The sequence below is a fragment of the Dama dama genome, chromosome 11 (assembly GCF_033118175.1).
Source record: "Dama dama isolate Ldn47 chromosome 11, ASM3311817v1, whole genome shotgun sequence".
In the NCBI taxonomy this organism is placed as follows: domain Eukaryota; kingdom Metazoa; phylum Chordata; class Mammalia; order Artiodactyla; family Cervidae; genus Dama; species Dama dama.
The window spans coordinates 13117509-13144659 of record NC_083691.1 but is presented as its reverse complement, the minus strand read 5'-3'; the positions used below and the strand labels follow the sequence as shown (position 1 = coordinate 13144659).

The window sequence follows — 27151 nt, the reverse complement described above, 5'->3', positions numbered from 1 at the left end:
AGCAATAAATCAGAAACTAAAGAGACTGTTTACCTACAGGAGGTGGGTGGGAATAAGATAGGAAAAGATGAGGAGATGAGTATATTTGTTTGTATAATTTGGCTATGTTATCTTTTACCTACTAAAAAATAAATAGAAGATAATGGAGAATAAAGCAAAGTAGAATAAAACAAAAAATGAGCTTAACTATATTTCAAATTAATACCATAATCAGACTAACAGGGAAAATAAAATAATTAAGTAATTATCAAACACTGAATTTTGTATGTAAATTGCTCTCACAGTAAAAAAAACATTAAGAAAGTGTTTGAGCTGAAGTTAGTTTGTCATTAACAGTGGTTTGAGTTCAAGATTCTGAAATTACTGTATTCAAAGATTTAGCAAATAAATAGACCTATTCTGGAAAAGGGAGTAATTCATCAGTTGGGGAAAGATGCCATGTACATGGAAAAGCAGAGGCTGGAAAGAACTATGGTGTCAAGCTTGCATTGGGTATGTATCAACTTGAGCTCGTGGATTTTAATATGTCTAAACAAGCTCAAATTTTATATTCCATATCAATACTGGTTCCCATTCCACATTCTTTCTGTTCCACTCCTGACCTGTTGCCTATGGGTAACCATTCCTTTAGTTTATTAGATCTTAGTTCATTTTCATCAAGGTTGTTCTGGCTTCTGTGGGTCTTTTGTGGTTCTATACAGATGGAATAAATAGTGACAGTGAAACGAGTGCTCTAATACAGTTCGATGTCAGTGGTGTGGGACTCTCAAGGGTTAATACTGTTCAGTCTGGACCTTACTGTGACATATGGGGAGGCAGAGTCCATTGCTGGGTTCTTCAAAGGTTAAGGGCATTCACCTCTTCTCCTCCTCCTCCTGACCAGGCAGAGGGATGGCTAACATGTCACTGACATTAGGGACGTCTTCTCCTAGGACTCCTGTGGCTCAGCCCTTTGCCCTCTGCAAGGATCTATCTCAAGAGGAAGGCAAGAAATTGGCCAATTAGCTTAGGTGGTTTTTTCTCTAGCCCGAAGCTTGGGCTGAGTTCCCTGGGGCCTTGGTCCTATTGGTAGAAATGAATCTTCCTGCTCATTGTTCTAGCTCTTGTAATCAGGCATGGAAGGTGCTAAAGATCCTTAGATCATGGAGGTATAAGAGATGGGTGTTTAGGTAGCAGCCTGGACCAGCAAAAATCAACATCGATCTGAGCAAGGTGGGGAACCATCTCTTTTCCTAGAAATGTGCATTGGTGTGAGGACTAGGAGAAAGAGAGAGAAAAAGTGTGTTTTGGTTCACACACTGACTAAATGGTGTTACCAGCCACACAAGTGACCATAAATTTAAAATGAATTAAAATTACCTAATATGAATAATTTGCTTTCTTACTTGCACTAGTTATATTTCAAGTCTTTAGTAGTCACATGAGGTTCAGCCAGTTTAGTTCAGTTCAGTCGCTCAGTTGTTTCCAACTCTCTGAGACCCCATTTAATTGCAGCATACCAGGCCTCCCTGTCCATCACCAACTCCCACAGTTTACTCAAACTCATGTCCATTGAGTCGGTGATGCCATCCAGCCATCTCATCCTCTGTCATCCCCTTCTCCTCCTGCCCCCAATCCCTCACAGCATCAGGGTCTTTTCCAATGAGTCAACTCTTCGCATGAGGTGGCCAAAATATTGGAGTTTCAGCTTCAACATCAGTCCTTCCAATGAACACCCAGGACTGATCTCCTTTAGGATGGACTGGTTGGATCTCCTTGCAGTCCAAGGGACTCTTAAGAGTCTTCTCCAACACCATAGTTCAAAAGCATCAATTTTTTGGCACTCAGCTGTCTTCACAGTCCAACTCTCACATCCATACATGACCGCTGGAAAAACCATAGCCTTGACTAGATGGACCTTTGTTGGCAAAGTAATGTCTCTGCTTTTTAATATGCTATCTAGGTTGGTCATAACTTTCCTTCCAAGGAGTAAGTGTCTTTTAACTTCATGGCTGCAGTCACCATCTGCAGTGATTTTGGAGCCCAAAAAAATAAAGTCTGACACTGTTTCCAGTGTTTCCCCATCTATTTCCCATGAAATATTTCACATGAGGTTAGTGCTACTGTATTGAACCAAGCAGATGTAGAATATTTTCATCACTGTAGAACGTCCTATAATGGGCTGGTAACAGACCATGGAGGGCTGGAATTCTCTTGCAATGCATAGGTGTGGGCTTGTACTGGTATGTGTGTGTTATTTGTGTGTTGAGTTTGACTATAAGTGATTCAGTGTGTGTAGTGGAGTTTCTCTGTGTGGGTGTACTGTTTGTGAACTGTCTGGGTGACTGGATGTGGTCTTGGCATGTTTTTTTTAAAATAGCTTTTGCTGTGTGATTGTTATATAAAACTGTACATATCTAATGTACACAGTTTGAGGAGTTTGGACATATGCACACACATGTAAAACCATCACCACAATCAAGTCATCAACATATCTACTCTAAAAATTTCCTTTTGTCCCTTTTTTGTGGTAATAAATGAATTTTTAAAAATTTTTAATGAATTTTTAAGTGTACAATATAAAATTTTTGACTCTAGGAAATATGCTGTATAGCAGGTCTCTAGAATTAATTCATTTTGCATAATTGAAACTTTATATTGATTGAATAACATACTACATTTTCCCCTCCTCTCCAGCCCTTGATAATCTTCATTTATTCTCTGCTTCTATGAATTTCTTAAACTGAAATCATGCAATATGTTTCCTTAATGAACTGGTTTATTACACTTAGCATAATGTCCTCCATAATGTATCCCCACTGTCACAAATGTCGGAATTTCCTTTTTTAAAGGCAAAATAATATTTCATTGTATGTATATATGCCATATTTTCTTTACCCGTTCATCTGACAATAGACATTTGAATTGTTTCCATAACTTAACTATTGTGAATAGTACTGCAATGCACATGGGAGTAGATGATTTCTATTCTTTCTGATATATACCCACTCCTATACCCATTTCTATTCTTTCTGATGTATACCCACTTCTGGGTAGAAGTGGGATCACTGGATCATATGGTAATTCTGTTTTTAATGTTTTGGAGGAAACTCCATGCTGTTTTCCAAAGCAATTGCACCATTTACATCTGCACCAACAGTGTAGAAGGGTTTTTGTTTGCAAGATATTTAAGTTGTATAAAGACAAAGTATTTCATTTTAAAGTTGTGCGTAAGTTGGTCGGAGTCCATAAAAACCTCTACACTTTTGTCTAAGATAAGTCAGAAAGGGTCAAAAAGAAGCACCTTGGGTTTTGTTTCTCTGTCACTCTGTGTGTCTGTTTTCTGTACAACACACTCATAATCTTATTCTCCTCTCTTTGAATGAATGTAGAGTGGAGTGAGCTAAGTGAGGGACTTAGAAACAAGTGTATGCATTTGGCCTGGGGAGACAGCCTCACAGCCTGACTCTTCTCTTGTCTCAGCTCTAGACATAAACAGGCAGCTCTATACAAAGTCTTCTATATGCCAAGTTGGTAGCAATTTGTCTTGGTGGCTTGAAGGTTACTGAAGTTCTCCAGGGCTTTTTTTCCATCAACATTTAATTATTTCCATATTTCTACTTTGGGGGACATGGTGGAGTCAATTCTGGAACCCTGTCTAGTTAATCTGATGATTGTGAATTCTGATACAACTTTTTGGTCCTACAGCATCTGTAATGTCTTGGCTCTCTGACCACAATGTTGGGCAAATTCTCATGTGACTCACTTTGTGAGCATGCTCAGAACTCACTCAGCCATTTTAAAACACTGGAGAAGGGAAGGGACAGACAGTGGCATACATGAAGGCAATTATGTGTGCCATGCTCGGTCACTCAGTCATGTCCGAGCTTTATGACCCCAGGGACTGTAGCCAGCCAGGCTCCTATGTCCATGGGATTCTCCTGACAAGAATACTGGAGTGGGTTGCCCTTTTCTCCTCCAGGGAATCTTCCCTACCCAGGAATCGAACTGGCATCTCCTGCATCTTATCATCTATATTGTCAGGCAGATTTATGAAGGCAGATATTAATATGTATTCCAAATTTTTTTTTAAGTGTAGTGAGTCAAGTGCTATAGATGTGCTCATCTTTAGGGACCATAGTCTGGGCCCTGGATGTGAGAGGGAGACTCCAGAAGTCAACACACATTTTCAGGAAGCTTCTTGATCTTGCTTGATGGTCTTCTCATGTCTTTGTTATATTTAGTTTCTGATCTGGGATCTTGGTCATTCATTTTGCCTAAATAATGAATTGATTTATATAGTTTTTGGGTCACTCTCCTTTTGACTGCTTCTTTTTAGTCAATGCTTATTAACCCTTGTGACATATTTCTAAATTAACACATTTTTATTGTGCTAAAATATATATGATATAAGTATTACCATTTCAATGATATTTAAGGGTACAGTTCTGTGGCATTAATTATGTTCATATTGTTGCACAACCATCACCACCATCCACTACAGAACATTTTTATCTTCCCAAAATGAAATTCTGCACCTACTGAATAATAACTCCTCATTTTCATCCTCCCATGCAAGGCCCAGCAACCATCATTCTATTTTTTGTCTCTATGAATTTCACCATTCTAAGAATCTCATTTAAGTGGAATCATGCAGTATTTACATATTTGTGACTGGCTGATTTTACTTAGCATAATGTCCTCAATACATGAACTGTGAACTTCCAGATGTTCAAGCTGGTTATAGAAAAGGCAGAGGAACCAGAGATTAAACTGCCAACATCCGCTGGATCATCGAAAAAGCAAGAGAGTTCCAGAAAAAACATGTGTTTCTTAATTATTGACTATGCCAAAGCCTTCGACTGTGTGGATCACAATAAACTGTGGAAAATTCTGAAAGAGATGGGAATACCAGACCTCCTGACCTGCCTCTTGAGAAACCTGTATGCAGGTCAGGAAGCAACAGAACTGGACATGAAACAACAGACTGGTTCCAAATAGGAAAAGGAGTATGTCAAGGCTGTATATTATCACCCTGCTTATTTAATTTATATGCAGAGTACACCATGAGAAATGCTGGGCTGGATGAAGCACAAGCTGGAATCAAGATTTCTAGGAGAAATATCGATAACCTCAGATATGCAGATGACACCACCCTTATGGCTGAAAATGAAGAAGAACTAAAGAGCCTCTTGATGAAAGTGAAAGAGGAGAGTGAAAAAGTTGGCTTAAAGCTCAACATACAGAAAATGAAGATTATGGCATCCGGTCCCATCCCTTCATGGGAAATAGGTGGGGAGACAGTGGAAACAGTGTCAGACTTTATTCTTTTGGGCTCCAAAATCACTGCAGATGGTGATTGCAGCCATGAAGTTAAAAGACGCTTACTCCTTGGAAGGAGTTATGACCAACCTAGACAGCATATTAAAAAGGAGAGGCATTACTTTGCCAACAAAGGTCCATCTAGTCAAGGCTATGGTTTTTCCAGTGATCATGTATGGATGTGAGAGTTGGACTGTGAAGAAAGGTGAGTGCCGAAAAATTGATACTTTTGAACTATGTATGGTGTTGAAGAAGACTCTTGAGAGAGTCTCTTGGACTGCAAGGAGATCCAACCAGTCCATCCTAAAGGAGATCAGTCCTGGGTGTTCATTGGAAGGACTGATGTTAAGCTGAAACTCCAATACTTTGGCCACCTCATGCGAAGAGTTGACTCATTGGAAAGGACCCTGATGCTGGGAGGGGTTGGGGGCAGGAGGAGAAGGGGATGACAGAGGATGAGATGGCTGGATGGCATCACCAACTCAATGGACATGAGTTTGAGTAAACTGTGGGAGTTGGTGATGGACAGGGAGGCCTGGCGTACTGCGATTCATAAGGTCTCAAAGAGTCAGACACGACTGAGTGACTGAAATGAATTGAACTGAACTGAATGTCCTCAAGGTTTATCAATGTTGTAGCACTTGTCAGGATTTCTTTTCTTTTTAAGGATGAGTAATATTCCATTGCATGTAGAGACCACATTTTGTTTATCCATTCATTTGTCAGTGGATACAGATTCTTTTCATATTTTGGCTATTGTGAATAATGTTGCTTTAAACATGGGCTTCCCTTGGGGCTCAGCTGGTAAAGAATCCACCTACAATATGGGAGACCTGGGTTCAATCCCTGGGTTGGGAAGATCCCCTGGAGAGGAAGAGACTGCACACTCCAGTATTCTGGCCTGGAGAATTCAATGGACTACAGCCCATGGGGTTCAGAAAGATTCAGACACAACTGAGCGACTTTCACTTCACTTCACTTCAAACGTGGCTATACAAATACCTTTTAAGCCCCTGCTTTCAGTTCTTTGGGACATATTATCAGAAGTGAAATTTCTGAGGTGTTAGTCACTTAAGTCCACTTAGTGACATGTCCACCTAAGATCATGGCATCCAGTCCCATCACTTCATGGCAGATAGATGGGGAAACAGTGGCTGACTTAATTTTTCTAGGCTCCAAAATCACTGCAGATGGTGACTGCAGCCATGAAATTAAAAGAGGTTTACTCCTTGGAAGGAAAGTTATGACCAACCGAGATAGCATATTAAAAAGCAGAGGCATTACTTTGCCAACAAAGGTCCATCTAGTCAAGGTTATGGTTTTTCCAGTGGTCATGTATGGATGTGAGAGTTGGGCTATAAAGAAGGCTGAGTGCCAAAGAATTGATGCTTTTGAACTGTGGTGTTGGAGAAGACTCTTGAGAGTCCCTTGGACTGCAAGGAGATCCAACCAGTCCATCCTAAAGGAGATCAGTCCTGGGTGTTCATTGGAAGGACTGATGTTGAAGCTGAAACTCCAATACTTACGGCCACCTGATGCAAAGAGTTGACTCATTGGAAAAGATCCTGATGCTGGGAAAGATTGAGGGCAGGAGGAGAAGGGGACAATGGAGGATGAGATGGCTGGATGACATCATTGACTCTATGGATGTAGGTTTGGGTGGACTCCGGAAGTTGGTGATGGATGAAAGTAGGAAATGTCAGGAACTTAGACATACTGAGCATAGCAATTACCATACATTACCAATTTCTCCCAGTCGCTGTGTCAATATACAGACAAATCTCACTGTATTTTGCTGCGGTTCATGGTGTCACGAAGAGTCGGACATGACTGAGTGACTGAACTAAACTGAACTGAACTCTTTTGTGACCCCATGGACTATATATAGCCTACCAGGCTCCTCTGTCCATGGAATTCTACAGGCAAGAATATTAGAGTGGGTTGCCATTCCCTTCTCCAGGGAATCTTTCCAACCCAGGTATTGCACCTGAGTCTCCTGCATTGCAGGCAGATACTTTACCACTGAGCCACCAGGGAAGTCCTGAAATTTCTGAATCATGTGGTAATTCTATGCTTAATTTTTTGAGGAACTGACATAATGTTTCATTACTTCCTTTCTCCCTTCCTCTCTCCCTCCCTCCAATTCTTTTTCTTTCTATGTCATTCTAATGATAAGAGGTGAGTTTATGGGTTGAGCGCTTATTTTGTACATGGTGTATTACTTTTACAATAACACTTTAAGTGGTATCTGTGTGAGTGTGTGTTTTTGTCTGTGCATGCACAAGACAGACACAAGCACGTAAGCAGGCTGGTTGTAAAGTCATGGAAGGGACTGTATCTTATTTATTACTCTCCCTCTAATGTCTATAGTAGTGTCTCCACTAAGTTTAAAAAAGAATGAGGTGTTATGATTTCCACTGAAGAGTCTGGTTGATGTTCATTCATTAATGTGTTATTGGTGTCTCCAAGTGACTGTGTCAGTGCTCAGACAGATCACATTTTCATTGTTCTCACTACACTGGATGAGGCATCAATGTCTGAGTGAAATGCAGTGAGATTTGTCTGTACAATGACATGGCCACTGGGAGAAAGTATGTAACCATATGGTAATTTCCATGTTCAATATGTCTAAGTTCCCGATCTTTCCCATTCTGTTCATCCCCAGCAGAGATAAGAAGAGCATGAGGCCTGAGAACCAGAGCCATGTGTCTGAGTTCCTCCTCCTGGGGCTCCCCATCTGGCCAGAGCAACAGGGTGTGTTCTTTGCCCTGTTCCTAGGCATGTACCTGACCACGGTGCTGGGCAACCTGCTCATCATCCTGCTCATCAGGCTGGACCCTCACCTCCACACCCCCATGTACTTCTTCCTCAGCCACTTGGCCCTCACTGATGTCTCCTTTTCATCTGTCACTGTCCCTAAGATGCTGATAAACATGCAAACCCAGGATCAATCCATCCCCTATGCAGGGTGCATAACACAGATGTATTTTTTCCTCCTTTTTGGCTGCATCGATAACCTTCTTCTTGTAGTGATGGCTTATGACAGGTACGTGGCCATCTGTCACCCTCTCCACTACACCACCATCATGAGCAGGGGGCTGTGTGTGTTTCTGCTGGCTGGATCCTGGCTCCTCTCTTGTGTCAGTGCCCTGTCCCACACCATCCTCCTGGCTCAGCTGTCCTTCTGTGCGGAGAACATCATCCCACATTTCTTCTGTGACCTTGCTGCCCTGCTCAAGCTCTCCTGCTCAGACACCTCTCTCAATGAGCTGCTTATATTCACTGTAGGGACTGCAGTTGTCATTCTCCCACTGAGTGGCATCCTGGTCTCTTATGGCCTCATTGGGGTCTCCATCCTGAGGATCCCTTCTACCAAGGGGATCTGCAAAGCCCTGTCCACCTGTGGCTCCCACCTCTTTGTGGTGTCTCTATTCTATGGAACCATTATGGCACTGTACTTTTCCACCTCATCAGGCAAGTCCAAGGACAAAGACATGATTGCCTCACTGATGTACACAGTGGTGGCCCCCATGCTGAACCCCTTCATCTACAGCCTAAGGAACAGAGACATGAAATTGGCTCTGGGAATTCTTTTCAGAAGCAATAACCTTCTCATCAAGTGAGACTCACCTAACTATGTTATTATTTAAACCCACTGACTTTGCCAGAAACGCCCTCTTAAAAAGTTGTGTGTTGACCATCCATGTCTCTAGCATCTTCCCAGCTATTCTTTAAATGGTCACTATGTTACTGGGCCAATTCCTTTCATTTTAGTTATATCTGTTTTCCATTCATTCTTCCATTGCCCCACAACACACATGCAACTTGTGGTCTTCAAAGCACCAAACTCCATATTAGTGAAATACGTGGTTGATCATTCTGAATACATTGTGCTATGTGTTTTTGTTTTTGTTTTGTTTTTTAGTATTTATTTATTTGTCTGTGTTTTAGCTGCAGCACACAGGATCTTTGTTGCATCATGTGGGATCTCTCTTTGCAGCACACGGACTCTCTGGTTGTGGCCCAGGGGCTCAGAAATTGCCACACATAGGCTTAGCTGCTCCATGGCATGTAAGATCTTAGTTTCCCAACTGGAAGTCGACCCTGTGCCCCCTGCTTGCAAGGCAAATTCTTAACCACTGGACCACCAGGAAGGTTTCATGAGTATGCTGCCCTATTGTTTTATCTTCCTGAAGAGAGAAAGACTTGCTAAGACAACAACACACATCAACCACCTCTCTTAAGAGGAAAACATGACAGCAGAATTTTACGCTTCCTTTTTAATGATGAAGCCAGGTTTGTTTTAAATTTAGGCTAGGATTAGAGCTGTGAAATATGGTTGTATTTTGGACCAAGCTGTACCTTCATGGGCTTCCCTGGTGGCTCTAGTGGTAAAGAAACTGCCTGCCAATGCAGGAGGTGAGGGTTAGATCCCTGGGTCAGGAAGATCCTCTGGAGTAGAGCATGCAACCCACTCCAGTATTCTTGCCTGGAGAATTCCATGGACAAAGGAGCCTGGTGGGCTACAGTCCACAGGCTCACAAGGAGTCAGACTGAAGCCACTTAGCAAACATGCACACATGTTCCTTCTCAAACGCTGGGTTTCTGATCCTCAAGTGGTGGATGGTCAGAATTCTCCAACATGTTACAGCACTTCACTTTCTATGATGAAATGAGCATTTTGGAATCTCAAGTAGAGTCAGATTAAGTTTTAGGGAATATTCTTTTGATAAGTTAAAGAACCCTCCTTAGTAATAGGTGATATAACTTTTCATTATAACTTAGAGTTTCTATATGTTCAAATAATTAGATATAAACCAGTCCCTTATTTCTTCTCTCCTGTCTAGTGTTTTCCAGGCACAAATATTCAGTTAAGTTTCTAATTTTTAGTTTTAATGAAGTCCAGAATGCTAGCTTCTCAATGCAGAATCTAGCTAATAAAGTACTTTTGATGGTTTGCTAAAACTGAAATAGACTCTAATTTAATTGTACCTGTGACAGTAGCAGACCACAGAGTAGTCAAACTGATTACCAAATTTCTCCATCCTAGGAAGACTACAATTTTTCCCTCTAAATTGGATTTTTGTGTTGAGAACAGGCTTCTGCTGTCTGATTACTTTTAGCATGGGAAAGTAAGTGTTGTCTTTTACCCAGATATCACACTTTTATTAGGATAAAACTAAATGCATGAACTCACAGTTTATGCACACAAAAATATTTACTGCATGACTACTATGGGTCAGGCAATCTCTACATTCTAGTAATACAAGTTAAAAAAAATGGATCCCCTTGTAGAGTTTACATTTCAGCACTCCTGCTCCTGCTCATTATGCTCCTTTTTTTTCCATAGTAGTTTTGAACCTTCCAACACACCATTAGCTTTACTTATTTTTTGTCGTTGTTACTTTACTGGAATGTAAACTCTACGGAAGATGTCTGATATAAATAAATTCTAGGTTTGTTGGTAGGTAAAAACTTCTATGAATAAAGGAGACTTAAAAAGGGGAATCAAGAGTGCTAGGGGTGAGGTCTGACTCTTTGCAACTCCATGGACCGTAGCCTGCCAGGCTCCTCTGTCCATGGAATTCTCCAAGCCAGAATGCTAGAGTGGGCAGCTGGTCCCTTCTCCAGAGGATCTTCCCAACCCAGGGATCAAACCCATGTCTCCCACAGTGCAGGCAGATTCTTTTACGGTCTGAGCCACCAGCGAAGCCCAACTTTCACACAAAGGGGGTTCAAGAGTGTTAGGGGTGAGGCTCATAATTTGATTTCATGCGGTCCAGGTAGAGTTCACTGAAGGGATAGCATCCAAAGTTGTTAGTGAGGACAGGGAAGTGAGCCATGGAGGTATCTGGGCAAAAGTATTTGAAGCATAGAAATTAGCACCTAGAAATGCTCTGAGGTGAGATGGTGCCTGGCTATTCCAAGGACACTGAAGGGCCTCTATAGCTGGACAGGGACGAGTAGGGGAGGGATGGCAGGTGGTAAGTTTAGAGATATCAGAGAACCAGATCTGTAGGGTACTTAAGGTCATAGCAGGTGTATTAGTCAAGGTTCTCTAGAGAAATAGAACAAATTGGATGTGTGCATGTGTGTGTCTCTGTGTGTGTGTGTGTGAGAGAGAGAGAGACTCATTGGAATTGGCTTGTGTAATTGCAGATACTAGCAAGTCCAAATTTGGCAGTGTGGGTTGGCAGCCTGGAACCCATGGACAAGTTGCAGTTTGAAGGTAGTCTGGGGACAAAAGTGCCTCTTCTTTAGGGAAATCATTCTTCTTCTAGTGGCTCAGTCAATAAAGAGTCTGCCTGCAATGTGGGAGATTTGAGTTCAATTCCTGGGTCGGAAAGATCCCCTGGAGAAAGAAATGGCAACCCACTCCAGTACTCTTGCCTGGAGAATTCCATGGACAGAGGAGCTGGTGAACTACAATCCATAGGTCGCACAGAGTCGGACACAACTGAGTGATTAACACTTCTTTCAACTGATTGAATAAAGCTCACCTACATTATGGGGGACAATCTGCTTTAATCAGAGTCCGGATTGCAATGTTAATCTTATCCAAAAATATCTTCATGGAAACATCTAGAGTTGTGTTTGACCAAATATCTGGGTCCTGCAGCCTAGCCAAGTTGACACATTAAATTAACTATTCTAGCAGACTTTCTGGTTTTCATTCTGAGGATTTGGGAACCCATTGAAAGGAATTCAGCAGAGGAACAACATGGTCATACTTGATTTTGTTATTGTTTCTTTAAAAACACCTGGATTTGGAGGGTTATAAATGACATGCAATAAACTTTGTACACTATTTGCCTAGTTTTGACATTTGTATAACCCATCATGATCATGAATTTTCCTAATGGCTGCTCTCCCTTTGCTCTTTCCATCTGTCGCCAGGGAAAACACTAATCTGTTTCTGTCACATGGGTTAGTTTGCATCTTCTACAAGTTTATTTAAGAAGTTATTTAAGTTTATTACAGTGTGTGTTCTCTTCTTGCTGCCTGCTTTCACTCAGCATAAGCATTTTGAGGTTCATTCATGTTGTACTGTGCATCAGTAGTTCATTTTTAAAAATTGGTGAGTAGTATTCCATTGTATGGACATACCAGAGATTTTTTTTTTGATGGGTATGTGGGCTGTTTCCAGTTTCTGGCTATTAAATAAAGCTGTTATGAACATTCTTGTGTAAGTCTATGTATAGGTATATACATTCATTTTCTCTGGACAAATATCTAATCGTGCTATGTAGTATATGTTGAACTTTTTCCCCTTTACACTACTTCTATTTTTAAAATATTTGTTGGAATATAGTTTATGTCCAAAGTTGTGTTAGTTGCTGTTCAGCAGAGTGAATCAGTTATACATATACATATATCCACTCTTTTTTTTTTTAGATTCTTTTCCCATATGGGTCATCACAGAATATTGAGTAGAGTTCTCTGCATTATGCAGTAGTTCCTTATTAGTTATCTTTTTTGGCATATATTTAACTTTTAAGTAAATTTCCAAGCTGACCAGTGTAAATGAGTTCCACTTGTGTCATGGCTTCAACAACATTTTATATCAGTGGTTCTTTCCATTTTAGCCAAACTTACGGGCGTAAAGTAGTGCAAACCAGTTTACAGACCTGGAGCCACTTGATTGGACAAACGTCTGGGTTTATGAGAAAAAGTTATCTTGTAACACTAGGTATTTTCTGAGCTTCTTGATTCTCCCTAGCTCCATGCCTGATTTTTATCAGACCCCAGAACTTTTCACCATTTGCCTGCCATTCGTTTTGCATTAACAATTTTTTTCTACACCCTCTCACACTTGAGTACGTGTTCCACAAAAGGGATTTATTTCTGTTTATATTATTTGCTGTTTTGTCTCCAGAGCATAAATCAGTGTTTACTTTAAAGAGAGTCTTAATGATTATTTAAGTGAACAAATGAATGAATAAATGAACAGATGAATTCATTCAACAATTACTAATCAGAATTGTCTATTGCGAGCCATAGCCGATCCTTAGTGATACAAAGACACTAACAACAAACCTTACCATTTGTTAAGCTTTCATTATGTGCTCACGTAAGCATCCTTCAAACTCACATGAAGAATATGATCATTGTTTCCAAGTTGAAGAAGCTGAATCTGAACTCTGATAACTTGCTCAGGTGTGTTCTCTTACCAGAGGGAGAACCCTGAGTCTTTTTTCCAGAGTTATAGATTCAGTGAAAGTGAATGTAAAAGTCACTCAGTCGTGTCCAGCTCTTTGCAACCCCATGGATCATACAGTCCATGAAATTCTCCAGGCCAGAATACAGGAGTGTAACCTCTCCCTTCTCCAGGGGATCTTCCCAACACAGGTATCGAACCCCACTCTCTCACAATGCAGGTGAATTCTTTACCAGCTGAGCTACAAGGGAAGCCCTACTTCAATCTCCCTACTCCTCAGGAGTAGGGAGCCCTGTACATTTTTAAAAATTAATTCATTTATTTTAATTGGAGGCTAATTATTTTACAATATTGTAGTGGTTTTTGCCATACATTGACATGAATTAACCATGGGTGTACATGTGTCCCCCATCCTGAACCCGCCTCCCACCACCCTCCCCATCCCATCTCTCAGGGTCATCCCAGTGCACCAGCCCTGAGTAGCCTGTCTTATGCATCAAACCTGGACTGGCGATCTATTTCACATATGGTAATATATGTGTTTCAATATTATTCTCTCAAGTCATCCCACCCTCGCCTTCTCCCACAGAGTCCAAAAGTCTGTTCTTTACATCTGTGTCTTTTTTGCTGTCTTGCATTGTTGCCATCTTTCTAAATTCCATATATATGCGTTAATATACTGTATTCATGTTTTTCTTTTTGACTTACTGACTCTGTGTAATAGGCTCCAGTTTCATCCACCTCATTAGAACTAATTCAAATGCATTCTTTTTAATAGCTGAGTAATATTCCATTGTGTATATGTACCACAGCTTTCTTATCCATTCGTCTGCCAATGGACATCTCGGTTGCTTCCATGTCCTAGCTATTGTAAACACTGCTGCGATGAACCCCGGGGTACACGTGTCTATTTCAATTCTGTTTTCCTCGGTGTGTATGCCCTGGAGAGGGATTGCTGGATCATATGGCAATTCTATTTCCAGTTTTTTAAGAAATCTCCACGCTGTTCTCTATAGTGGCTGTACTAGTTTGCATTCCCACCAACAGTGTAAGAGGGCTCCCTTTTCTCTGCACGCTTTCCAGAATTTATGCTCAACATCACTCATTTTCAGAGAAATGCAAATTAAAACCATAATGAGGTACAATCTCACACTGGTCAGAATGGCTGCTATCAAAAACCCTTATACATTTTAAGGGTCTTTGTGTTTTAATGGAAGCCTATGTAGGTGTTGGGGAGCCTGCAGAAGCTTGCTGAGTTCCTTACACTGTCTGTACAGAGAACCTGAACTCACAGTGCAGAAGCTGTGGGCAATAGGGGAACTTCCACTTCCCACTCAGAGATTTGACCAGAAGCCCAGGGTACCACTGACTTTAGGGACAATATCTCCTGTGGCCCCAGGTATAGCTCAGTCCCTCTGGACCCTAAACATACTCCCCATCTGGGGGCCAGGAGGAAGCTGGGCAATTAGCCCCCAGTTAACTGCTTCTCTAGTCAGGGATTGGTGGCTGTTTTCCTCTGGGCTTTCTTTCTGATGAGTCAAAGGAGACCTTCTTGCCTGTTGTTTTGAGGCTGCTGAACAGACGTGAGAGTCTGTAAAGGTCCTCGGGCCACCAAGGTTTGCTCTTTTTCTTTGGATGCTGGGTCTTTTGCGCAGAAAGTGAAGATTCAGGTAACAGAAAGAAGCGGAAGGTATCTGAACTCATAGCACCGTTATAGCTCAGGAGGAGCCCAGACATCTCCACAGTGGTGCATGTGTGTCTGCGTGTAAATGTGTGCATGTGTGACCAGGAGGGACATTGCATGCATCTGTGTGTGTGTTGTGTTGTATGACTATGTGTGTTTGTGTAATTGGATTTCCAGAGAAGCTGGAAATTTCCTATCAGTGTGTGCTCCTTTTACTTCCATTCATTGCTTGTATGTTGAATATAAGGCCTTGTGCATGACTCATGATTTGAATATGTGTGACTTCTTGGTCTGCAATGTCTGTGGTATAGGATGCTTGAGAGTTTGTGTGTAGCTGCACTGCACATGTGCATTTTGTTTGTGAGTTTTGCATAGATTTGAAGCTGACTCACATCCTGACTGTATTCACCTATTAATAGTTTGAGCATGTTTGTGTGTATGTGTGTGCAAAGTCATTTCTGACTGCTTTGCAACCCCATGGACTGTAACCCACCAGGGTCTTCTAGTCCATGAAATTTTCCAGGCAAGAATACTGGAGTGGGTTGCCATTTCCTACTTCAGGGGATTTTACCAACCCAGGGATTGAACCTGGGTCTCCTGTGTGCCACTGTGGTTCCTGGGAAGCCCAAATTAGAGAAAAATAAAAATCCATTTGGCAAGTGTTTGTCTGTGATGCTGTGTGAGTGCCTTTGTGTAAAAAATCCCACATCTTGACTTACTTCACACTGAAGATACAGGTTTGTGTGTGTGTGTGCATAATGGTCTCATATTTTAGCTCTCCATTTGGCTGAGACTATAATCCACACAGGCAGCTCCAAAGGAAGCCCACTTTGAGGCACTTCTGACATCCATTTGTCAGTGATGTAAATATTCCAACAGTAGTGGAAACCCAACACTTTTGACATCCTTCTTCAATTTTGGTAATACATTTTAGAAACAAAATACTCATTTCTGATGTCACAAATGTCTACATTCAAATCTTTGTCTTTCCCCCACTTAATAGCTTTGGATTTGGCTTTGGTGATGCTCAGCATCCTCTACTGTCAATGGAATCCTGATGATTGCTGAAAGATCTTGTGTGTAAGGTGCTTCAGACGTTCTAGACACATTGCAAGCTCTTATTCAATAGTAAATTGTAGGCTCATGGAGGCTAAGACACCTGACCCTCCATTTCTCCACTACTCAGGAGGCAAAATTTGGTATGAAGACAGGAAAATTAAGCCCATCCATAGGCTCTTTCCCAACCTTCTCCAGGCCGCACTCCCCCAGTTTGCCACTTCTCTTTATTACTGAGCAATTCTGTGACCACCTCATTCCACATGGTGTTGATGGAATCATAGAATCACTTCTGTATTATTCCCAGCTCCTTGTTGTCATTATGTGCTCTGTTTCTCCTCCAGGAGATCTTTGTGATCCTGGGTTAAGTCTGACCTAGCAACTTTCAGGGAGAAGGCAGTCCTTGGCAGAATAGTCCAGAGCCTGGACCCTTCTTCTGCCTTATGAACTGAGTCAATTAATGACCTCGAGCAACTTCCTGGTCTGGAGCAAGCATCTAGTGAGAGATCCTTACACAATGTTAATGTTTATCATTCTCTCCCAAGCGTATTTTACCTTTTCACTTTAACTTTTCATATTTCACATTTAAATGCTGCCTCTCTACCACCCATAAAAATAAATGAGTGGGTCCTCTCTCTAGTGAAAATATTATCAGAAAATCAACCTTTGAGTCCAGGCTCCACTATACAGTATCTATGTGAGATTATTTAATTTATTTCACTACTCCTGTTAGTGAAATGATGGGGAAAAATTACTATTTTCCAGATACAAATAAACACTGATGGACTGAACAAAATTGAAGGCAAATAAAAGCCATTTACACACTAAAGGGCTGCAGGAATTTGAGTATTGACAGTTATCTGAGCAGAGAGAATCCTTCAAATTTTGAAATAACAGTTCTTAAGATCCTGCCTATTCTGTCTAACTAAAGAGAAGGAGAAATAGTAGAGTCACAAGAGCAGAGATTCCAATACATTTAAAAAAACACAAGAGACAATTGTGACTATAGAAGTTACTGTGTGACCATGCTAGCTTCCTACTGCTTCTCAGTATGTTTACAATGAAGTTTAATAACACCTACCTCTTAGGACTGTTGAAAAAATTTAGTGAGCCTATTTTCCAAAAATGTTTTAGTTTGACATAGTGTTCATTCAATGTCAGTAATTATTCAATGTGAAGATCAATTTTGGGAAGTAGTGAATGGTCAGTCAGGTAACTGAATTCTAATAGACCCTCCAATCCTTCAGTATCTCCTAGCTCTCAGACCCCAGATCTCAGATCTCTGGTGTCTTCCCACTGGGGAACTGACCCCAGTGATATCTGAACTCTGTTCACCTTAGTGTGTGTGTGCTCAGATAGATGCAAATTTTAGGCCAGTTTCTTGGACCTTTGTGCTGACCATCTCATAATACTGTTTTATTAAATCCTTGAATTTGATACTGAGTTTTTTGGATACTTGTCCTATCAAAAAATAATTGAGAAAATTTTGTATGTATTTTATGTAGGACACTGTTCTTAGATATTAATATGCATTGAAATAGAATGCTCTTATTAACTCTATGACTGTGTGATGTTAGTATCTTTGCATTATAGAGGCACATGTGAGGCCAAGAGAGATTTAGCAACCCAAGTCATTTAGCTAAAAAGAGGTGGGGCCAGGATCACAACACGAGGAATCTGGCTTCAGGTCCATAATGTTGGTCAGTCCTTTGGCAGATGTTCCCTAGAGGGTTAGTATCCAGAGAGAAGTGGTCCTGTGTGTCCTGTTTATTCATGTATCTCCAGTCAAAATCTTAATGCCAGAAACACTGTTAATTAAAAAGAAAACTGAAGAACGAATTTGCTCTGGTTTTCATCAAAAGGAACCATATTGAGCATTGAGGATGTGTCGCTTGCTTTGGCAATACTAGGTGATAAAAGAAATTTAGGAGAAAATTCTTTTTCTCTGAGAGTAACTTTGAGACCCTAGTGTGGTCAAAGCTTCTGACATTTCCCTCTATCCTTCATCTCCAGCAGACAGGAGAGGAGCATGAGGAGGGAGAACCAGAGCAGCGTGTCCGAGTTCCTCCTCCTGGGGCTCCCCATCTGGCCAGAGCAGCAGGGTGCGTTCTTTGCCCTGTTCCTGGGCATGTACCTGACCACGGTGCTGGGCAACCTGCTCATCATCCTGCTCATCAGGCTGGACCCTCACCTCCACACCCCTATGTACTTCTTCCTCAGCCACTTGGCCCTCACTGACATCTCCTTTTCATCTGTCACCGTCCCTAAGATGCTGATAAACATGCACACTCGGGATCAATCGATCCCCTATGCAGGGTGTGTAACACAGATGTATTTTTTCATATTTTTTGGTTGTGTTGATAATCTCCTTCTTGCAGTGATGGCCTATGACAGGTACGTGGCCATCTGTCACCCTCTCCACTACACCATCATCATGCGAGGAAACCTGTGCATTTCACTGGTGGCTGTGTCCTGGATCTTCTCCTGTAGCAGTGCAATGTCCCACACGCTCAGCCTGGTGCGGCTGTCCTTCTGTGCTGATAACACAATCCCTCATTTCTTTTGTGATCTTGCTGCCCTGCTTAAGCTCTCCTGCTCAGACACCTCCCTCAATGAGTTGGTCATCTTCACTGTGGGGGCACTGGGAATCATCATACCACTCACTGGCATCCTAGTGTCTTATGTCCCCATCGGGGCCTCCATCCTGAGAGTCCCCTCAACCAAAGGGATTTACAAAGCCTTGTCCACCTGCGGCTCCCACCTCTCTGTGGTTTTCCTATTCTACGGGACAATTATGGTTCTGTACATTTTCCCACCATCAAACAACTCCAATGACAAAGACATAATTGCTTCAGTGATGTACACAGTGGTCACGCCTATGCTGAACCCTTTCATCTACAGTCTGAGGAACAGGGACATGAAGGGGGCTCTTGGGAGACTTTCCAGGTGGGAGATCTTCTTCTCTAAGTAACAATACCTCACCTTCTCAGCTTCTGATTCTGAAGAACCAAATGGCACCTGTCAGAGATTCCCCCGTGGACGTCTATGCCAAGGACCAGCCTGTTGCCGTACCCACTGTGCGTCCCTGCTTCCTGCCACTTGCTTTGCTTGTTCTTTTGTTTGCTCTTCCTGAAACCAGTGAGTCCCAGGCGTAGACACACAGCAAGTGCTATTTGTTGTAACCATCTGTGTTTTTTGAACCAACTTCTTTTTGCTTTAGCTTTATTTTTTGTCTCTTTCTGTTTCATAAGCCTTGGGATCTGGCAACACACTAAAGCACCATCGTTTCACTATCTTCAAAGCACCAAATGTCTTTTAAGTCATGAGTAGGAAGTGTCATCTTTAACAATTACACTATTGATTTATAGTTATGAACAGGCAAAAAGACCCCTTATTTTGATACATGTTTCCTTTTTAAGGAAAAAGAAAATTTGACTGCAAATTTATTTGCTCTTTGAATGTGTTAGAGCAAATAACAGTTTTTAAATTTTAATGTTATTTTTAAAAATAACATTTTTAAAAGCTATATCTTCTCATTCTTTAAGTTTCTGATGCCTATGTCAAGAATACTAGATGATGACACTTGGACTATGGTGATTAAGAAAAGCACAGGGAACTGAATCAAGATACATATTCTAAAAAATAAATGTCTACAACTACCCTGGGAATTCTATAGAGAATTTTTATGGTAGAATCCAGGAGGAAATTTTTGCCAAAGTTTTGCCACAGCTGAAAGAACATCTTATCCTTGGGAGCCTTGTGGATAATGAAATATGTACCAAAACCGAACACAAAGAATCATCGCTTGATGAGACATTGCAATAAGGCAGATATAACTCTGATCTCTTTAGATAGTGGCTGACTGCAAAAGACAGGCTTCCAAAGGAATCTGCTCTGAAAAATGAAGATGGATAAAAACATATTTCCATGTTTAATATTTCTGTGAAATGTCTTTGTATGGAAAGTATTCCCTAGTGTGAAAATTGTGTTAATTAAGATAATGGCGGGGGGGAGGTCTCAATGGAAAATATTTCTGTTGTTTGGGGACTCCGGCTTATTTCTAATTTTTCATTTTTATTTACAGTTTTATTGGGGGTGTAATTGACATACAGTTTTTAAAAGTTCAACTGAAGATATTTTGACATACACATGAACAGATGGCACCTTGATCTTGGACTTCCTAGCCTCTAGACCTCAGACAAACAGGGGTCTACCAAAGGGGCTGTACCAATTTGTATTCCTACCAGCACTGAACCAGGGTTCTTGTTGCTCCGCATCCTCACCAGCATTTAGCATTGTCAGTATTTTGGATTTTGATTTAGCTTTGTTACTCCTTTGTCTGTAGAAAGGGAGCTGATCTATTGATTATAACTATTACTGAGCCCGTCTATGTGGGCAGGCCTGTGTTAGTCAGCTGGACAAAGAGAAACATCAACCAAAGTGTCTTTGGCATACATGAAAATTTTTAGGGTCAGAATAAACGAACCTCATCATATTTGGAGGCAAATGTGTGTGTCTCAAGGCTGATGATTTGGGAAGCTTCTTAAAATGATACACAGCCTTGAGTAGGACCTAGAAAATCATGCATTTTTGAGAGATGGAGTACACTGGAGGTAGCTATCCCAGCAATTATGGTGATGGCAACTGTGACTATGGGTTGATTTAGAATGGCAAGGCAAAATGTGGATTTAGTATATTAGTCAGTTCTCTACAGATTTAATAAATTATTTGTTGGAGTGTGAAGCTTCCTCCTCAGAAAGAAATTTCTTCCTCCTTTCATTAAAGGTTATGAAAACATTCTCATTTGAATGAACTATTTTTTATTCATATCTAACTTTCTCAGGATGCCTACTCTGACTACTTTGCTTAAATGTGTTTCTAGTCACTTCTCATATCCCTATCCTGATCTGTTAATACCATGATGATTTTTACCAACTGCCAAGTCACAGATTGTACTATTTCGATTTTTTGTGTTCTTGTTTTACTATGTAGACTTGTTTTGTTTTGGGTTTTTGTTTCCTCCCCTTAAACTGCAAGCTATACCAAATAACATGTACTTCCCTGGTTGCTCAGGTGATAAAGAATCTGCCTGCAATGCAGGAGACCTGTTTGATCCCTAGGTTGGGAAGATCCCCTGGAGAAGGGAAAGACTACCCATTCCAGTATGTTTGTATTTTATCTACTCTGTGTCCCACAGCCTAGCTTGTCACCTTTGTAAAGTCTTTAGTCAATATATATCAGAAAGAACAAATGAATACATAAAGTTAATTAAATGTCCTGAGATTTAAAAATTATTGCTGATATCCCCTAACAATTATTACACATTTTCATGTACCAGGCACTGCGATAAGAATGCTAATGTGTATTATCTCTTTTAATCCTCACAACAACCTCTTGAGGAAGGTACGATTCGTAACCCCAAGTTACATTTCAGACTGAGTACTGTAGAACTGAATTATACTGTTTAGGAGCTCTTGTTTAGGAGCTCACAGTAAGTGACAGAGTCCAAAATCAATTCCAACAGTGTCTTTGTCATGACCTATGGGGTACATTCTTCTGTTCTTCAATGTTCTGAGCTAGGCTCAGCCCCTGCTCTATAGGAGCCTCTCCAGGCAGTGGGGAGACCAGTGAATTCTAGGCATGGCTTGTGCCAGAGGTCCAGGAGCCGTGCTCTGACATGGGAGCAGGCTTACTTTATCTCCATGAACATTTATGAAGCCCAAGACTGACTTTGGTCCCTTTGCCACCCACCTGAAACAAGCAGATCAGACAGAAAGGAGACCAAGTTATCACCAGCATCAGAAACACTGTCCCCAGGGACTCCAGGGTTTCAGCACCTCTGGCCCCTGCACAGGCCCCTCCCCTAGAGGCCAGCAGGAATGTTGTTCAATTAGCCCACATTGACTGTTTCTTTATTGGTGATCCTGGGTGTTTTTCCCTCATGTGTTCCTTCTTCTATAAAATAAAAGCCTCCTGCCCATTGTTCTGTTACTGATAAACAAACATGCAAGTCTATGACAGTCCCTGAACCACAGAGGCTGTATCTTGTCCTTTGGCTCCTGGATCTGTTGGAAAGAAAGCAAGGACTAAGGTAATATCCCAGAGCAGAAGGTATTTGAGCATATTGATAACAAACATGGGTCAGAAGGGGCTCGTGTAAACTGTGTGTGATTATGAGACTGAGTGTGCATGTTCTGTGTTTTCTACATGTGTGTTGCTGACTCATATACGGAAAATCTCCACCTGGGATGTGCATTGACCAGGCATGGCTAGAAATCTATGAGTAGTATATGTACTTTAGTGGTTAAGTCTATGTTGCCTGTGTAGTGTTTGTGTGACTCTCTGTGTTGTTGTGATTTGAATATTTGTGATTGTCTGGGAGTGCCTGTACATATGCATTTCTATTACATGTTTTTTTGTCAGTTCTTTGTGGGGCTCTTTGTATGTTATGTGTGCTTTGCCTCATAGGAGAGAATGCTTATTTATGAACTTCCTGTGAAACAGATTTATACCCTGATCATCTTCATCCATGGCATGCATATGTCAGAGAGAATAGGAAATTACCATTTAACAGTATGTGTGTTGTGAAGTATACATGTGGGAGAAAGAGAGAAACTACAGGTGTAGAGGTGTCTGTACTGTATTTAAAAGACTCACATCTCTACTAAACTCACCCAGAAGTGATAGGGGAAATGCAAGGGATTAAATTCTAATAAAGCTGTGTATGTGTAGGTGTGTTTGTGTATACACGCACACATGTGCCTGTGTGTAGGACAGTCTTTTCAGTGTTCCTCTTGACTCAGACCAGAACCCACCAAGGCACTTTCAAATTGGATCCTCCTCAGGACCTATTGCTGCCATTGGACTTGGTGAGTTGACTTTTCCTATAAAGTACCCAGAGCCCTAAACATGTCCCACTCGGGCCTTCAGTATTGTTCATATTGACACTTTAGGAGCATGGTAACCTGGTTCAGTGTCCAGGTTCTGGTGCTCTAGGAATCTGGTTGTGCCATGCAATAGTTTTCTGGGCTTAACATTTGATCTCTCTGAGGTCCGCAGCCTTAAATGTAAAATAAGGTAACAATATGCTATGAGATATTGTCTGCATGTCAGGCATGTAGTAAGACCTAGCCAGCTGTATATTATTTCCCAAATGGAGGCTAATGTCTCTGGCTGGCTCTTCTTCAGGTAACTCTAACATGGGAGAATATGTCATGTCAGTTAGAACAGAAAGTTCATGCAAAGATTCTCTCCCAAACGTTAGGTTACAGCTTCAGTCCTGAGTATCTCTCACATTGCCATTTAAACACATGATGAATGCTTCCTTTCTTCTGGTTCACCTCTTGACATGTAGCTCTGTGCCTGCTTCAGGCTTCCTGCTCACTCCATCCAGCACTCTCCCTTCCAGAGAAGCCAGAGCTCTTGGTTGAGGTTTCACCCAAAAATTGTCAATAAGCATCCAGACCCCATAGGGTGGGAGGTCACCTCCTTCCTTCTAGTGTCCTTGTGTTCCTGAGAATCACCTTGGTCTGGAATAAGGATCTACTACTATCAGATTTGCAGTCCTGCGTGTTAATGTCAGTTTCCTCTTCTAGGCGTGCATCATGCATGATAAGTTGCTTCAGCTGTGTCCTTCTCTTTGCAACCCTACGGACTTTAGCCTGCCAGGCTCCTCTGTCCATGGGATTCTCCAGGCCAGAACGCTGGAGTGGGTTGCCCTGCTGTCCTCCAGGGGATCTTCCTGTCACAGGAGTTGAACCCATGTCTCTTATGTCTCCTGCATTGGCAGGTGGGCTCTTTACCACTAGCACCACCTGTGAAGCCCCTTCTAGGCATTTGGGTATTTTAATTCCATTACCCACTCCCCCACCCCCAAATGGGAAGTCTGTCCCTAATGAACAGAGTATCAGCAGACTTTGAGATCAAGTTCTACCACCAAATACATTTTGTAAGTGACACACTTCTCACATTAGTAGAATGAAAGAAAATAAGTCACTGTTTTTGCTCCTTCTCAGACACAAAATGTATGCTGGCTGCATACAATTGAAAGCATATGGAAGCCATTTGTACAGGGTAGGCTGTGGGAATCTAAATGGATATAGGTATGAGTGATGGCAGATGGGTGCCTTGGTGGTTGAGGTCATATTGAGCATAGAAATCCTCTTTCAAAGACTGAAATAACATGTCTCAAAGGCATTGCTCTTCTGATCAATTAAATAAGGGAAGGGAGAGTATGTAAATAAGAGTAGAGACTTAATAAAAAGTTGAGTAAAGAGTGATGACTCTCACAGTTACTGGCTATGTGATCAAGGGCTGGTTTCTTAGCATCTCTTAGCTTGAGCATCACACACACATGATGTGTATACTAAAATCCATTTATTTTGTCTGGTGCATAGTAGACCCCATGCTCAGTAAATGTCAATTACATTAGGACTGATAGTGGGGACTAGCCATAGAAATCAGATAAATATTAATTCTAATAGGCATCACTTATCATATAGCATCTACCGTCTCTGATATCCTAGGGCAAATGTTCCAGTGCCTCACTGCATATGACTACCTAGATTGAGACAATTTGATTCACTAAAGGTAGATGCAGGGAAATGAACAACAATGGAGATGGGTGAAATACAATTTATTTTGCTCCAAATTAAACAAAATGCATCAAGTTAAGCTCTATCAGGAAATTAACCACAGGGTCTAGGGTGTGTGTGTGTGTGTGTGTGTGTGTGTGTGTGTGTGTGTGTGTGTGTGTCTGCATCTCCCTTGGGACATTAGGAGCCCATGTAGATTAACACAGCTTTGAGATCAGCTACCCGGTCTCCTCCCATTCCTGGTGTAGTGAATGGGTTTCTGAAGATAATCCAGGATCTATCTGGATACTCACACTGGTGTGAAGATATTAAATGATGTATCTCTGCCCTTACTATGTGAACATTGTACTAATATCATAACTCACATTGAATCATTTAATTCTTCTACAGTCCCTATGTGTGTTACTGTGGGTATTGGTAGAGGTTCAAAATGAAGCTGGCAGAGAGTAAGTTGATGCAAGTAACTAGAATGTCTTGGAGTCAGAACCCACTAGAAATCTGATCACAAATACAATGAACTGAGCAAGTTTCTGAAGAGGCTACTCCTGAACATATGAGCTCCCTGAAGGAAGGGTCTTTCTCTGTCTTTGTTTTCTCCAGCAAAGAGTCTCCTGATAGAACCTAACTTGTCTCTCATATTGTTAAACAAATAAATAAAACTGAAGGACAATTTTTGCTCATTGGAGCTCTGATAACTTCCTCCTGCTCCACTGGGGGAGGGTGGGGATTGAGGTGATAGCATGTGAGGAATATCCTGAGGAATTCCTCAGTGGAAAGTAGATAGCCCTACAGTGATTGTTGTTATCATGATTTATCATCTGGGACATTTCCAATCTAAGCAGACAAGGAGCATGAGGAGGGAGAACCAGAGCAGCATTTCTGAATTCCTTCTCCTGGGGTTCCCCATCCGGCCAGAGCAGCAGGGTATATTCTTCGCCCTGTTCCTGGCGGTGTACCTGACTACAGTGTTGGGCAACCTGCTCATCGTCCTGCTCATCAGGCTGGACCCTCACCTCCACACCCCCATGTACTTCTTCCTCAGCCACTTGGCCCTCACTGACATCTCCTTCTCATCTGTCACCGTCCCTAAGATGCTCATGAACATGCAGACTCAGCATCAATCCATCTCCTATGTAGGGTGTGTAACACAGACATATTTCTTCCTCTTTTTTACTGATCTGGATGATTTCCTGCTCACCTCAATGGCCTATGATAGGTACGTGGCCATCTGCCACCCTCTCCACTACTCCACCACCTTGGGACAGGGACTGTGCATATTACTAGTAACTGTGTCCTGGATTCTCTCCTGTGCCAGCGCCCTATGTCACACCCTCCTCCTGACCCAGGTGTCCTTTTGTGCTGACCACACTATCCCCCATTTCTTCTGTGACCTTGATGCCCTGCTGAAGCTCTCCTGCTCAGACACATCCCTCAATGAGCTGGCCATTTTCACAGTAGGAGTGGCCGTCATTGTCCTCCCACTAGTATGCATCCTGATCTCTTATGGCCGCATCGGGGCCACCATCCTGAAGGTCCCTTCCACCAAGGGGATCTGCAAAGCATTGTCCACATGTGGCTCCCACCTCTCTGTGGTTTTCCTATTTTATGGAACAATTATTGGACTTTATACTTTACCCTCATCCAGCACCTCTAATGACAAGAACGTAATAGCTTCAGTGATGTACACAGTGGTCACACCCATGCTGAACCCTTTCATCTACAGTCTGAGGAACAGAGATATGAAGAGGGCTCTCAGGAGACTTTCCAGGAGGGAGATCTTCTTCTCTAAGTAGCCGTACTTCACCGTTTCGGTTCTTCCTTCAGTGAATGGCACCAGTGTCAGACATTCCTCCATGGAAAACCACGCTGAAGACCATCCTTGTGCTGGTATCCACTGCACTCCCATGTTTCCAGCCACTTGGGTTGCTTGTTCTTTTCTGTTTTCTCCTCCTGAAACCAGTGAATTCCAGGCATAGACACACCAAGTGCTATTTGTTGTAACCACCTGTGTCCTTTTAAACCAATTTCTTTTTGTTTTAGCTTTATTTTATGTCTCTTTATGTTTCATAAGCCTTGAGATCTGGCAACATTAGAGCACCATCATCTTAGCTGTCTTCAAAGCACCAAATGTCTTTTAAGTCATGAGTAGGAAATCTCATCTTTTACAATTACACTATCGACTTACAGTTACGGGTAGACCAAAAAAATCCCTACTTCGATACATATGTTTCCTCTTCAAAGAAAAAGAAATTTTGACTGCTAATTTATTTGCTATTTAGATTTGTTAGGCATTTTAAACAGCTATGTATTCTCATTCTTTAAGTTTCTGATGCCTATGTTGAGAATATTAGAGATGTC

General features: G+C 41.6%; 3 protein-coding genes across 3 annotated transcripts; all 3 read left to right on the top strand.

Annotated features, from left to right (window-relative positions):
* The first annotated feature begins 7982 nt into the window (after positions 1 to 7982).
* Positions 7983 to 8924, top strand: LOC133064513 (olfactory receptor 1J4-like). The gene has a single exon (XM_061154730.1). It carries the CDS (start codon positions 7983 to 7985, stop codon positions 8922 to 8924), a length of 942 nt encoding a protein of 313 aa, XP_061010713.1.
* Positions 8925 to 18228: 9304 nt separating this feature from the next.
* On the top strand, positions 18229 to 19170 carry LOC133065271 (olfactory receptor 1J4-like). The gene has a single exon (XM_061156088.1). The coding sequence runs from the start codon at positions 18229 to 18231 to the stop codon at positions 19168 to 19170; it is 942 nt and encodes a 313-aa protein (XP_061012071.1).
* A 6474-nt stretch (positions 19171 to 25644) lies between these two features.
* LOC133064512 (olfactory receptor 1J4-like) lies at positions 25645 to 26586 on the top strand. The gene has a single exon (XM_061154729.1). The coding sequence runs from the start codon at positions 25645 to 25647 to the stop codon at positions 26584 to 26586; it is 942 nt and encodes a 313-aa protein (XP_061010712.1).
* The last annotated feature ends 565 nt before the right edge of the window (positions 26587 to 27151 follow it).